Source organism: Zalophus californianus, chromosome 3 (genome assembly GCF_009762305.2).
Source record: "Zalophus californianus isolate mZalCal1 chromosome 3, mZalCal1.pri.v2, whole genome shotgun sequence".
NCBI lineage: Eukaryota > Metazoa > Chordata > Mammalia > Carnivora > Otariidae > Zalophus > Zalophus californianus.
The window spans coordinates 855-14,208 of NC_045597.1; the positions used below are offsets into that span (position 1 = coordinate 855).

General features: G+C 55.2%; 2 protein-coding genes across 11 annotated transcripts in view; one reads left to right on the forward strand and one right to left on the reverse strand.

Annotated features, from left to right (window-relative positions):
• Nucleotides 1-234: 234 nt before the first annotated feature.
• Nucleotides 235-13,354, reverse strand: part of LOC113912213 (voltage-dependent N-type calcium channel subunit alpha-1B-like) — a 74,570-nt gene continuing 61,450 nt past the window's right edge. For 6 of the 9 annotated variants that reach the window (XM_035726452.1, XM_035726451.1, XM_035726449.1 and 3 more), the window contains 3 exons: nucleotides 9,921-10,048; nucleotides 3,833-3,929; nucleotides 235-822 (listed from right to left, as the gene is read on the reverse strand). In XM_035726452.1, the coding sequence (XP_035582345.1) occupies nucleotides 559-822; nucleotides 3,833-3,929; nucleotides 9,921-10,048 (489 nt within the window). In that variant the 3' untranslated portion in view covers nucleotides 235-558. Of the gene's footprint in view, nucleotides 823-3,832; nucleotides 3,930-8,900; nucleotides 9,029-9,920; nucleotides 10,049-13,354 lie in introns of those variants that run through there. The other 3 variants (XM_035726454.1, XM_035726456.1, XM_035726455.1) reach the window with 3 other exon arrangements.
• On the forward strand, nucleotides 1,667-13,210 carry LOC113912209 (ribonuclease P protein subunit p20-like). Of its 2 annotated transcripts, none has more exons than XR_004819933.1 (3): nucleotides 1,667-1,782; nucleotides 4,254-4,486; nucleotides 6,045-6,824. XR_004819933.1 is itself a non-coding variant. In XM_035726457.1 (3 exons), the coding sequence occupies exon 3, from the start codon at nucleotides 11,417-11,419 to the stop codon at nucleotides 11,837-11,839; it is 423 nt and encodes a 140-aa protein (XP_035582350.1). In that variant the 5' UTR covers nucleotides 1,667-1,782; nucleotides 4,254-4,486; nucleotides 11,227-11,416; the 3' UTR covers nucleotides 11,840-13,210. The 2 variants fall into 2 exon arrangements, 1 of the variants encoding a protein (XP_035582350.1); XM_035726457.1 differs by lacking the exon at nucleotides 6,045-6,824 and adding an exon at nucleotides 11,227-13,210.

Sequence of the window (13,354 nt, forward strand, 5' to 3'; positions counted from 1 at the left end):
TGTTGATACAAAGAATCCAATAGGGAGGAAAAACTGACAGGCAAGAAGCAGGGTGCAGAATTTCTGGCATGACATCTGTGGGTAGATGATGAGAACGGGACCTAGAGGGCAAGGGGGGCAGGGTACGGGACTGGCCTTGACTCATCCGCTACAAACGAAATGGCTGAGCTCAAGGGCTCGAGTGCAGCCAGGAGGGTGGTGTGGGGGCAGAGACAGTGCAGATCCCCTCTGGTGGCTCTAATTTTTCTAATTTTCACAGGAGGGTGAAGGTGGAAAGGATACACTGGAGGTTTATTCTCTCCTAGATTTGGCACAGGCTATGCAGTCCTATCAGTTAGCTCAGGAGAGGACCGGACAGGGCCCGGGGTCACTACGGGGAGCGGACAGAAGGCACACAGACGCTGCACCCTGGAAGGGTGCTACCTCATGTGAACCTATGTTCTGCCGTCACATGCTCTGGGTAACCTGGACAGGTCATTTAACCTGCACCTCAGCTCCCGCACATGAAAATGGGATCATTACAAGGCTCAAAGGCAGGGCGGTTATCAGGGGATGAGGTCAGTGCCCAACAGAGGCGCCATGAGCAGCTGTCCTTGGTCGTCTCCAGACAAGCCTCCTCACCCCCCTTCCCTGCACACCCACCTGGGGGTGGCTCTGGACTGAGGACCGCCCGGTCCTGGCTTGGTGCCCTCCCCAGATGCTGCCTTGCTCACCTGGAGCCAGCTCGATCTCCAGTGCAGTCCGAATGAGGGCCATCAGCGTGGACGTGAAGTGGACGGTCATGTCCTCATTGGAGATGGGCATGTTCATGCGAACCAGGGGCTAGAGACAAGGGGAACAGGTCAGGGCCAGGCCTACCAGGGTCCCTCCACCACAGGACTACAAGGGGCTGGAGGCCCCTAGAGGCTGGGCTTCGCCTCCTCGGGGTGGCTTCTGCAGGCGCCCAGGCAAAGTTGGGTGGCTGGGAGTTTTGCCAGCATTCACACTCACCCTTGGACCACCCCACCCCCCTTGGAGCAGTCCCTCCTTCTCCTAGCTGCAGAAAAATAGAAGTCCAGGTAAAGACTGTAGCATAGCACCAAGCCAGAAGCCTGGATCCCTCTGAAAGAACAGGCACATGCTTAGCCAGAAGGACCCCTGCCCAAGGCTGGAATAAGGGGCATGGGGCCTGGGCTGAAGAGGGAGGGATCTGGGCTGCAGAACTGAGTCTGAGGCACCCTGGGATGGCCCACAGACAGGAGGGAAGACCCCTGTCCTTACAGCTCTGCCCAACGTCATCTCCTCCACCGGCAGCCTGGAGCACTGGACAAGGGGCGGGTTAGCCAAGAGCACAGCTCTGAGCTCCCACTCTCAGTGAGGCATCCCTTCACCCCAGGAAGGCTTCTGCCTCTCACCCCCCAGTCAGGGGGCCTGGAAGAGGCAGCCAGCACCTTCCAGTCAGAAGGACCCAGAACAGATGGTACTGCACAGGGCCAGCGTGGAGGCTGGTAGGGAGAGGCTCAGGGCCATTGCACAGAAGTAAAAGTACTTCGGACCAGACTGGGAGCAGTGCCCTGCTGCTTTGCTCCCTGTTTCCCCATCAGGTGAACAGCCCCTTTTCTCTCCTCATTTTTCAAGGACAGAACAGCGGGAGACAGATGTGTGTCTGTACCACAGACCTCCGGTTATAGCCAGCAGCTGCCCAGAGCCTGAGGCTCTGAGAACTTAGGTGGTGTCCAGGAAGAAAAGTACCCTTGGTGTGTCTGGCACGGTCTCAGCCTGGGAGGTCACCTAGCTGACCAGGTAGAGCCCTAGGGGCACCGTGACCCACCTGTCTTCTCTCACCGCTCTCGTGTCGTCTACCATGAGACAGAGCTAGAGAAGGGGGCACAGGGCCCCTCCCCGGGTTGTGCCTGTCCTCTGCCAAGCCCATATCCCATGACAGAGCAGCCTCTCTTCCCCTCTAGGGGGGGGCCCCCAGCCCGGCCCCCAGCCCTGCCCCCAGTGTCTGGGCCCTAGATCCAATCCTCGGCCTAGTAGAGACTGGGTGGCTAGAGACACAAGCCCAGACTCTGCCCCCCTGAATGCTGGCAAAGCCCCACCTGGCACATCGAATCGTGGTCCCAGGACCTCACACATCACCTTTGTGATGCACACCAGGAAAATCGGCTTTCCAGAGCACAGGGTCCCTGTAGACCAGCACCGATGGCAGGAGGAGAGGCAGAGGGATTCCTCTCTAGGGAAGTCAGGGAGTCCGGTCCCAGCCTGAAGGGGGAGCAAGCAGGTGATTTCCAAAAGAAGAGAGCTCTGTCCAGGGCACCTTCACCAGAGGCTCTCCTCTGCCTGTCCAGGCCCTAGAAGGGCAGGGATCTCTGGAAGTGGCAGAAGGACAAGGCCAGGGTAAACAGACAGGCATCTCTGCCCTGGGCCTAGGACCTCCTGGTCATAGCACCCTGAGCATCTCCTGGACCCTCCCCAGCTCCCCAAGCCCATCCATTCCTACCCACCCTGAGGCCTCCCCTGGTCTATTCAAGACCAGAACCTTGGAACTGGCCAGCACAGCTGGGGAGGGGCCCTAAAGGCTAGCCCATCAGAGCCCTGCATGCCCAGCCTGGCCCCAGGTATCAGTGTGGACAGAACTCTCCTCCTTGGGAACAAAGCTACAGTCTTGCATGCAGGCCTCAGGCAGGCGCAACATGCATGCCAGGCAGGGGAGGGCTGAGGAGGACAGCAGAGGCATCTGCCGATGGCCTGAAGGAGCCACTTAGCTTCCAAAGGCTGTGCTGAGCCAGGTGACAGAGGGAGGCCCAGATTGAGAGCACAGAGACAGACAGCACGGACAGAACCAGAGAGAGGAAAGCTCTGCTGGGAAGCTCGCTCAGAGAGAGGGCGGTGGCAGAGAGGCTCCAGACACATGCTGGTGGAGCCGCACGACTCGGGCTGGCTCTGTTTTCTGGGAGCAATGGGAGCTGCAGCAGGGCTCTCGGTGTGGCGCGACGGGTGGGGGGTGGTGCTGGAGGGATGGGAGGTGCCTACACACCAAAGGGCACATGGGGCAGGTGGGAGCAGGCTTGGGGCTGGGCCATGTGACCTGCCCGCCCCCCAAGGAGGGAGGCCTGGAGATGTCCTTCAGTTTACCACCTCCTTGCCGCTCAGCCTCCTGGGCTCCTCAGCGATGGAGGGAGGGGGCATGGGACTACCTGTCCTTACCCTGCAGCAGTCTCTGAAGCCCCAGGAATGACAGCAGAACGCCTCTCCCTGGCATCCTTTCCTTCTTAATGCCACAGCGCCTCCTTCCCGCTGTGGAACTTACAAAGCCCTGGGGATGCTGCCTCCCCAGGCTGACAGCAGCCCAGACCTGGGGAAGTTCTGCATGTGCGGAGCTGAGTGGGGGTTCCTCAGAAGTGCCAGAGGCCCTGCAGGCCCCTATTACCCCAGGTTCAGACCCAAAGGGCTGGATACCTCCACCCTCATCAGGTGCTTATGGAACAGAGAAGCTGAGTGCGGTCCTGAGCCCGGAACAAAAACAGCTTCTGTCTGAAAGGTGGTCTGTCCCCTCATTTCTGGGAAAGAGAAGGAAAGGAAAAAAGGCAGGTGGAGGGCTCTGGCTCCGTCTTCCTGAGCCTCTCAGGGGCTCTCAAGGGGGCAGACCTGCGGGCACAAGGGGCGGGTGCAGACACCATCATGGTATCTGTGTCCCTCTGTCTGGGAAGGTAGAGGACATGGCTGGAGCAGAGAAAAGGAAGAAACAGTGAGACAGCAGAGCGGCAGACAGACAGACGGACAAGCCCCGAGAGGAGACGGGAGACCAGCCCCAGCACAGCCAGCCTCGGGGTGCAGGGTCGGGGTCTACCTTGTATGCAACTCGGGCACGGCATTTCTCCCCCAGCCCCAGGGGTGGGGACATGTGTTTCAGCATCTCAAACATGTCATTGTAACTGATGCGCCCACTGGACACCCGGCCCAGGGAGGCAGAGGCAGGGTGGGGTCCACAGGAAGGGGTGCGGCGGGAGGGGGCCGGGGGGAGGAAGCAGACAAGAAAACAGATCCAGTTAACCAGCGTCCGATTACACGCCAAAAGTCAAAATACGTAAAATGAGGGACTTCTCTGCGTGACCCGATCCCCTCCTTGCCCCTCCCAGCCTCACCTCCACACTCCAGCCCCACGCAGGGCAGCGGGCAGGGGTGACATCTGAGCTAATGAACATGGAGGGATGAGGAAGGGCTGCATCGGGGCGGCTTTGGGTTGTCAACTTCTGATTTCACACTTTTAGAAACCACAGATAATGCCAAATCAGAAGAGCTGCTTCACCATGCCGGGAGAGCCGGCAGACAGAATTACGTGACTGATGAGGCCGGCCCGAGAACCACGGCAGAAACATAGCTTTCCGTCACGCTCAATTTGCTTCCAAGTTAGCCTAGAGGCTAAAGAAGTGGAGAAAACTCTACAACAAGCCAGAAAACTAGAGCTGGGGGAGCCCCGAGGCTCTAGAGACAAACTTGACCGGTGAGTCCTGCTCCAAGCCCAGAGACACCCTAGGCCGCCCAGGGCAGGGCTGCTGCTGGGAGTCAGGGCTGGGCAGAAAATGGGAGACTGGCGGGGGGGGGGGGGGGGTTGGGGGGGTGGAGGGGGCAGGGGCATGGTGGGCAGCTGGGGTGGGGTGTGGCTTGGAGCCACTCTTGCACCCTCCTGTCCACACCAGGGACAGGGCTGGCCCCAACACACGGGACAAGGCTGCGGATCCAGGGAGGTGTCTGGGGGCCGATGACTGTGTCTTCCAAGGTAGACAGGCCACCAGGCCTGCAGCCTCACCTCCACCCCTGGGGACACCTGCCTATGGGACCTGCTTGGGGTCCCAGAGACGAGGTCGGGTTCAGGCCACCCAGGAGAGAAAGGGGACAGCTTTTTCCTGGCAGGCACAGCTGCCCCAGGGCCTGGCCCTCCTCCCAGGGTTCCCAGCCTTGGCTGAGTGGATCGATCCAGAGGTGAAGCAGGAGGGCCCGTCTTTGGGCCTCCACTGCCTCTGTCCTCGCCTCCCTCGGGGACCAGAAGCCCCTCGGTTGTCAGGCTCTTCAGACTGGGAGGGGCCGCTCCTCCTGGCCTGCTTGTGCCCATGCGCTCCTCCTCTGGGGCCCTTGGCCTCCAGCCTGTCTGACCATTAGCCCACCCTGCAGAGCCTGGAGGCAAAGCCGGGAAAGACAGCTGCTTCCTCGGGCACAGGCAGGGCCTGGCCCCCAGCTCCCACCCAGCAGCCGACCCCTGCCCTCCAGGCCCAGCCAGCAAGCTTCGTGTGCACCGCCTCAGAAGGCTGCCTCTCCCCAGCCAGCAGGAGGGGTCGGGAGATCAGATGGGGGACCAGAGCGTCCAGGAGGCTGGAGTGCGGGGCGGGGCAGGGCAGGAGGAAAGAGAGCTGAGTTGTCGTCATTCCCAAACCAGGCAGGGAGTGTGCACTGCGTTTGCATTTTGGGCAGGGAAGGGTATGTCCCATGGAGGCTCTGAGTTGCAAACCTTGTAGGCCAACCTACGAGGGCAGTTCTTCCCTAAGCCGACGGGTGGCGCAATACAACGCAACAAACTGTACGTATCCTTACAATGAACCCGGCAAGTGGAAAGGAAATGTCACAGGTTATGGCAACCAAGGCACGATGAGCCCGTCCCGCCCGCCCACCCAGCCTGCGACAGGAAGAGGAGCCGGGCGGCTGGACAGGCAGCTCCCTGCAGGGAATCCTGGGGCTCAGAAAGCCCCGGGAGGCAGGGCAATCCCAAGACCATTTCCAGAGCCTGACGCGGGCAGGAGGCACACCATACAGAACCAGTGCTGGCCCCTGTCGCAAGCCCCCACTGTGCACGCACTGCAACCACTGGTCCGCCTCCCCCCGGGTCTTGTTCGCCCACCCTCTCTGGCAGCCCCTGCTCTCGCTCCCTGAGTTCTGGAAACCCCACGCCTGGCTCTCCTGACCGTCTCTACCTCCTGCATCTCCTGGAGTCTGCTGGCCCGGCTAAGGACCCCCTAGTCCCAGGGTGGGCACCCTGGCCAACACCGACGTTTCTCTTTCCTGTCCAGTCAGCTCCAAGTCATTTCTGCAAAAGAGGGAAGAAAGAGGAAGCCCCACTTTGGCCTCACCCAAGGTGCTTGCTACCTCACTGGACCTAAAGGATCATGACGAAGGGTCTGGAAGCATGGTGAAGCCCCCAGCCCCAATAATCACCCAACCCAATTCACAGCCTGTTCTCTGGCTCATCTTCTCTCTTCCACCATCGAATCCCTCACACGGCACCAGATGGAAAGTGGGGGCACCATACTGTCACTGCAATGCAAAAAACTGTCCTCGCTGTCTGTAAAGCAAAGTCAAAGCTCCTTGTTTATCCCAAATTTCAAGACCTTCTCAACCTGTCCCAGCCGCCCTTCCAGCCCCTTTGCAATGCGTTCTCTTCTCCATCAGACACAATCACACCCCCTTCCCTTCAGCCCCGGCCCCAACCTCTTCTCTAGAGCTCAATCCATCCTGCCCTCTTCAGTTTAGCTCAAATGCCACCTCCTCTGACTCACCGGCCAGATGGGGTTTCTCCCTCCTCAAACACCCCGGGCTCACACTATGGCTCCTCTGTTCTCCCACAGTCCCGTTGGACTCAGCATCCCGAGAGCACGTGCTTGCTTCACCTACACACCCCTGGTCCCCAGCACACGGCGGATGCTCAGGAATGTTGACTGGGCAGATGGATGAACACAAAGATGAGTAGACAGATCGCTTACAGGTGTGATTGTGATTCTCCTCTCGACTCTCTACCCTTCACCAAGTGAGGCAACGGGGAAGATGGGAGAAGGCGGCACCATAAAGCAACAACCCCACGCCTTCTTCATCTCCCCACCGCAGGCATGTGTGCACGCACATGTGCACATACATACCCATGCACACCTGCGCTCACACACATGTGCACACACAAGCATGCACGCCCGTGTATACCCATGCACACGTGCATTCACACACACGTGCACACATGCACTGCACACACCTGCACACAATCACGTGTGCACGCGCGTACGCATATATACAAACCATGTGCGTGTGCGCACATGTACACATGTATGTCTGCTGCATATTCACACACGTGCACACAAGCACACACACGTGCACATATGCACTGCACTCACATTTGCACACATGCGTGCACGCTCATACGCGTACACACAAACCATGTGCATGTACACCCATGCACACACACGTGCACACATGCACCGCACTCACACATTTGCACAATCACGTGTGCACACTCGTACGTGTACACACAAACCATGTGCGTGTGCGCAAATGCACACATGTATGTCTGCTGCACACGTGCATGTACGCATGCCACATGTGCACAGAAACACACCCGTGCACATATGCAACACGCACACATGTGTACACTTGTGCACACACCCACAGAGCCATACACACATATGAAAGCTTGGGAAATTTCACAAAGTTTTGTTGTTCTTTAAGTCTCTCCAAGAACGAGGAGACAGCAGAGTGGCCACCTGGGATATAAAGCGGACCACATCCCTACATCGGCCACGGAGGCTAGGAAGGGCTCAAAGCACCCTCGCTCCTGTGCCCAGGACTCAGTCTCCTCAGCTGCCTCTGCTGGGCCTTCCCCTATCCCCTGCCATCTGGAGGCAGGCTATGTTTTCAGCCCAGGCCACTTGGGAGCAGCAAGTCTGAGTGTTAGTTGCGGGTCACATTTATGCTACTTTTGGACCATGGTCTTGTGTGCTATTTCACAGATGCCACCTCTGGGGTGACGCTTATATTTGCTGTCTACTCTTCCACAGCACTTTCTTTACCCCACTCCCAATGGCCCCTGCCTTCCAGAGGCCCCATTTTCAGAACTCTGGATTTGGGAAACAGTCTGAGCCCCCTGTGCACCATCACAAAACCACAGTCTGGCCCAAGTCCATTCCCTGTATGTCCAAATTCTGCTCCACCTGTGGCTGGACTAGGGGTAGCCCTGGGTCTACAGTTCATAAAGATTGGGGGGAAGTCCTCCCCTCTCACAGGCCTGCACTGACTTGCCTTTGTCGTGCACCTATGAACATACTGCCCATACAGCATCTCTGCTTCCCTGCAACACACCCTTTAGAAACAACGTGCCCGGTCCTCCCTTTGGCAGCACATATACTGGAAACAATGTGCCCAGAAACAGCAGCATCTCTTGAGACCACGGTGCAGATGACCCTCCTAGAATGAGCCTCAAGCCTGCCTCACTTGGAGTCTCTCCTGCTCTCTGACCTGACTGGGCCCTCCTGACCAGAGAACCCACACCTACCCCTGACCCAGAATGACACTGGGCACTGCAGGGCCGATGTGCTGACGCATCAGCAAAATGACAGGACTCTCCGAGGCCACAAAAACGGTCACCTACACCATGAAACATAAATAAATCCATGCTTGTTCTGCACTGCGTGAAAATTATTCAGTTTTCACTACAATGGAAAACACCCAGAGAGACACTACAGGAATGGAAATGCCCTAGGGTTGCTGGTGCTACCAGTGGTTTCAGGACTTGCCCAGCCTGGGAAGGGTCTCATACAGCCTCTTCTGGATCCTCACATGATGGGGTAGGGGCTCCGGGAAGGCTGGATGAGAGGAGGGTGGGGGAGCCCAGCCAAGCTCCCAGGGGCTTGAGGGTCAGAGAGCTCTGGAGCAATCCCCTTGCTGAGCTCCAATTTAGGGAAAAACTGTGGGCAGTAGGGTCCTCACCACGACGACACTGACCATCTCCTCCAGGCCTCTACCACGCAAGGGGTGACCAAACACAGAGCTGTGCGAGGGGGACACGGGCAGGCTGGGAGCCTTGGAGAGAGGAGGTGGGAAGTGGCTACACCCCATCTTCACAGTCTTCTCATTCCCTTCGAGCGTGGGAAGGGACGGATGCCCATCCGTTTACTGATGCACTTGGTTCATTCACATTCATGTCTGCTGAGCGCTCACCATGAGCGAGGCGATGAGCCGGCCTGTGCCTTCCCCAGCAGCCAGGTGTCTTGGCCCTTCCATGTCCTGTGTTGGCCTTGCAGAGAGCATGCCCTGAATAACTACTCAAGTATCCGCTTGAGAGAATGAATGAATGAATAAGCAAATGAAGAAGCGAGTGATGAAGGAACAGACAAATGGGCAGATGGTGAGTCCATGCTGCTTTGCTAGCCCCGAGGATAAGAGTATGTGTCCTGGGTGTGCAGGACTCTCCCATGGATCACGGAACACCCTTCTAATGCAAGCCAGTCCCCTCATGACATACTTGCTCTGTCTGGAAACAAACTACCCCTCACTTAATGCAACACAGTAACCCTTTCCCACCATGACCAAAGGGTCTTCAACATACTAGACCCTTCCTGGTAGCTCCTTTAATTTCAGTGAAAGTTCACCAAGCGCCCGCTATTTGCAGCCTGGGCTGGGGACACAGGTGCATGTTGGCTCCTGTTCCCAAGAGATGGCAGAGAGGGAGAGGCCTGAGCCCATGGGCGGGAAGAATGTCATTTCTGCCATGAAGGCCTCCAAGCTTCATGAGGATGGTGAGGCCCCAAGGGAAGGCCCTCCTGCTGTGTCCACACCCTCTCCCTTGAGCCCTCCACGCCCCTCATGTGACAGACCTGTGAGGAGACAGTACACTCCCGTTTGGCAAGAGACTTGAGCCTCACAGACCCCTTGGAACCTCCTAAGCCTGGACTAAGGGTCTCACAGAGCATTTCTCAGCCCAGGGAGCTGTGTAAGAGCACTGTGGGCATGAGAAGGAGCGTGCCACCTAGAAGGGGACCTGGCACCACCCTCTGCGGACCCTGCCAAAACCTGAAGGGGTTTGACAAAACATGTGCCACATGACACAGGTCTGAAGCCACCCAGCCCTGTCCCGAGATCCGTGGCACAGACCACCCTGAGGACCACAGAACACGGGGGCCACTCACCACGCGGCCGGGTCGTACTCAGCCCAGACCCGGATGAACTCGTCCAGGGGGTGAGGCCCTAGGATGGAAGAGTCCCGTGTAAGGTACTCAAAATTGTCCATGATCACGGCCACAAAGGGGTTCAACATCTGCAGGACAGGAAGGAGAAGGGGTGACGTAGAGAGACCTCAGCTCGCCCTCTACGCTAGCCCTTACCCTCCAGCCAAAGTCTGTGCGAAACCATCGTGGCAGCGGAGGCCACTCTGACTCAGCCAGAGCCCGTCCAGCCCTGCTCCCCCCAGCCTCTGGGCCTCCCCTGCACCACCACCACCACCAGCCCCCGCAGCAGCCAGCCTCCTACCCCGGGGTTCTGGTCCCGCAAACTAACCCAGGTCCCTCCCACTCCCTGCTTCTGCTGCCCTACCCTAATTCATGTTGGCACCCCTCCCGCCCCACCTCCCATCACCACCCTCTTCCCCACCTAGCCAGCCTTCAAGGAAAACAGTGACTTTGGAGTTAGTAGTTTGGACTCCAGAGGCCAAAAGCTCAGCTTCTTTTTTGTTTAATTGAGTTGAAATTCACATAACATACATTTAATCATTTTGAAGAGTACAACTCGGGGGCTTTAGTGTATTCACAATATTATGCAACCACCTCTCTAGTTTCAAAAATTCTTTTTTTTTTTAAAGATTTTATTTATTTATTTGACAGAGAGACACAGCGAGAGAGGGAACACAAGCAGGGGGAGTGGGAGAGGGAGAAGCAGGCTTCCCGCGGAGCAGGGAGCCCGATGCGGGACTCGATCCCAGGACTCTGGGATCGTGACCTGAGCCGAAGGCAGACGCTTGATGACTGAGCCACTCAGGTGCCCCTCAAAAATTCTTTATCACCCCAGAAAATGCCTCCTACAGTAAGCAGTCACTCACTTATTTCCCCTTTCTCCCGTTCCCTAGCAATCTCTGTTCTGCATCTATTGGCTTGTCTATTTGGGGTACTTCACATAAAAGGAATCCTACAATACAGAACCATATAGGGCCTTTTGTGCCTGACTTCTTTCACTTAGCGTGATTTTTTGAGGCTCAGCCATTCATTTGGGTCAGAACTTCATTGCTTTTTAAGGCTGAATAATATTCCATGGTAGGTATATACAAGTTTGTTTATCTATTCATCCATTGATGGATATTTGGGTTGTTTACACCTTTGGGCTGAACTGTTTTCCACAAAAGTTGCTACATTTTACATTCCTATCACAATGTGCAAGAGTTACTATTTCTCCATGTCCTTGCCAATGCTGGTTATTTTCCATTAAAAAATTATTATCTTTCAGGATCCCTGAGCCGTAAGGGCGGCCACAGACTCGCGATCCTCCGGCGCGCGGCTTTTCTTCTCTTCCTCGGTCCTGCGTGTCCGGCGCCGCGCGCTCAGTCCGAGCGGGTGGGCGCAGCGCTTGAGTGGCTTGCCCCGGAGCGGGCCACGTGCTCGGGAAGGGGACTGTGGACTGGAGAGTGGCACACAGCATGGCAGAAAACCGAGAGCCCCGCGGGGCCGTCGAGGCTGAGCTGGACCCGGTGGAGTATACCCTTCGGAAGCGGCTCCCCCACCACCTGCCCTGGAGGCCCAATGACATTTATGTCAACATGAACACTGACTTTAAGGCCCAGTTGGCCCGCTGCCAAAAGCTTCTGGACGGAGGGGCTCGGGGTCAGAATTCATGCAGTGAGATCTGCATTCATGACTTGGGCCTGGCCATCAACCGTGCCATCAGCATTGCCCTACAGCTTCAGGCAGGCAGCTTCGGGTCCTTGCAGGTGGCTGCCAATACCTCCACCGTGGAGCTTGTCGATGAGCTGGAACCAGAGACTGATACACGAGAGCCGCTGACCCGCATCCGCAACAACTCGGCCATCCACATCCGGGTCTTCAGGGTTGCACCCGAGTAATGGAAATGAGGATGGCCACCTTATCCACCCACCCCCACATAAGTAGGCTCAGCTGTGGCTCTTCTTGTACTGAGTACAGTCATGGACCTTCTACCAGAGCCACGTAAGAAAAAGCCTGTCCCCTTACAGCCCAGAGGACTCTGAACTGCGAGGGAGAGTATTGTCTCTTGTTGGGCCCAAGCATTGGGTCTTCCCGAGTCTTTGTGGTCTGTGACCATTGTCCTAGACAATAAAAACTACCAAGTTGTGTTAGTATGCAGCCACCCCCGAAAAAAAAATTATCATTATAGCCATCCTAGTGAGTGTGAAGGAAGTGTGTGGTTTTGAGTTTCCTTAATGCCCAAAGGTGATGAATGTCTTCATGTGCTTGTTGGCCACTTTGTATATCTTCTTGGCTAAAATGTGTATTCTGATTTTTTGCCCATTTTTTATATGGTTGTCTTTTGTAGTACCGTTCTAAGAGTTCTTTATGTATTTTGGATATTATCCCCTCATAAAATATGTGGATTAGTATTTTCTCCCATTCCTTAAATTGTATTTTCACATCTTTTATAATCCCCTTTGACACACAAAAGTGTTTAATTTTGAGTAGTCTAATTTATTTTTTTCTTTTGTTGCTTGTGATTTTGGTGTTGAATCTAAGAATCCTCTGACAAATCCGAGATCATGAAGTTCTGCCCCCTATGCTTTCTTCTAAGAGTTTTGTAGTGTTAGCTCTTTCATCAATTCTGGGTTCATTTTTGTATATGGGCTGAGGTAGGGGTCCATCTTTATTTTTTTGCATGTGGACATCCAGTTGTCTCTTCACCATGTCTTAGAGAAACTATTCTTTCCATACTGAACAACTTTGGCATCCTTGTCAAAAATCAACTGTCCATAGATATTTGGATTTATTTCTGGAATCTCCATCCCACTCCACTGGTCTATCCTTATGCCAATACCATACTGCCCCGGTATCATCCTTATTAAGATATATATAACTGACATAATTATAAGAGACTTAAAGTGCATATTGTGGTATATATACATACATAAACATTGTGAAATCATTCCTACCATCTAATTAAAACATCCATCACCTATTTTTTTTGGTAGAACACTTACGTTCTACTCTCAGAAAAATTCAATTATACAATACAGTATTATCAACTATAGTCACCATGTTTTACTTTACATCCTCAGACATTATTCATATTATAGCTGAAAGTGTGTACCCTTTTACCAACTTCTCCCTATTTCCCCAACTCTCTAGTCCCTGGCAACAACTCTTTTACTCTCTGTTTCTACGGTTTGACCTCTAAAAAAAATTCCACATATAAGTTATACATGTAGTACGCGTCTTCCCTTGTCTGGCCTTTTTCACCTAGCATAATGCCCTCAAGATCCATCCGTGTTGTCACAAATGACAGAAGGATTTCCTCCTTTCCCATTGCTGAAAAATGTGGGCGTGTGTGCGTGTGTACACACACACCAAATCTTCCTTATCTAATTCATCTGTTGATGAACACTTAGGTT

What these genes read in the sequence shown, in the direction of transcription:
- LOC113912209 (XM_035726457.1), top strand. Translation starts at nt 11,417, where the DNA reads ATGGCAGAAAACCGAGAGCCCCGCGGGGCCGTCGAGGCTGAGCTGGAC.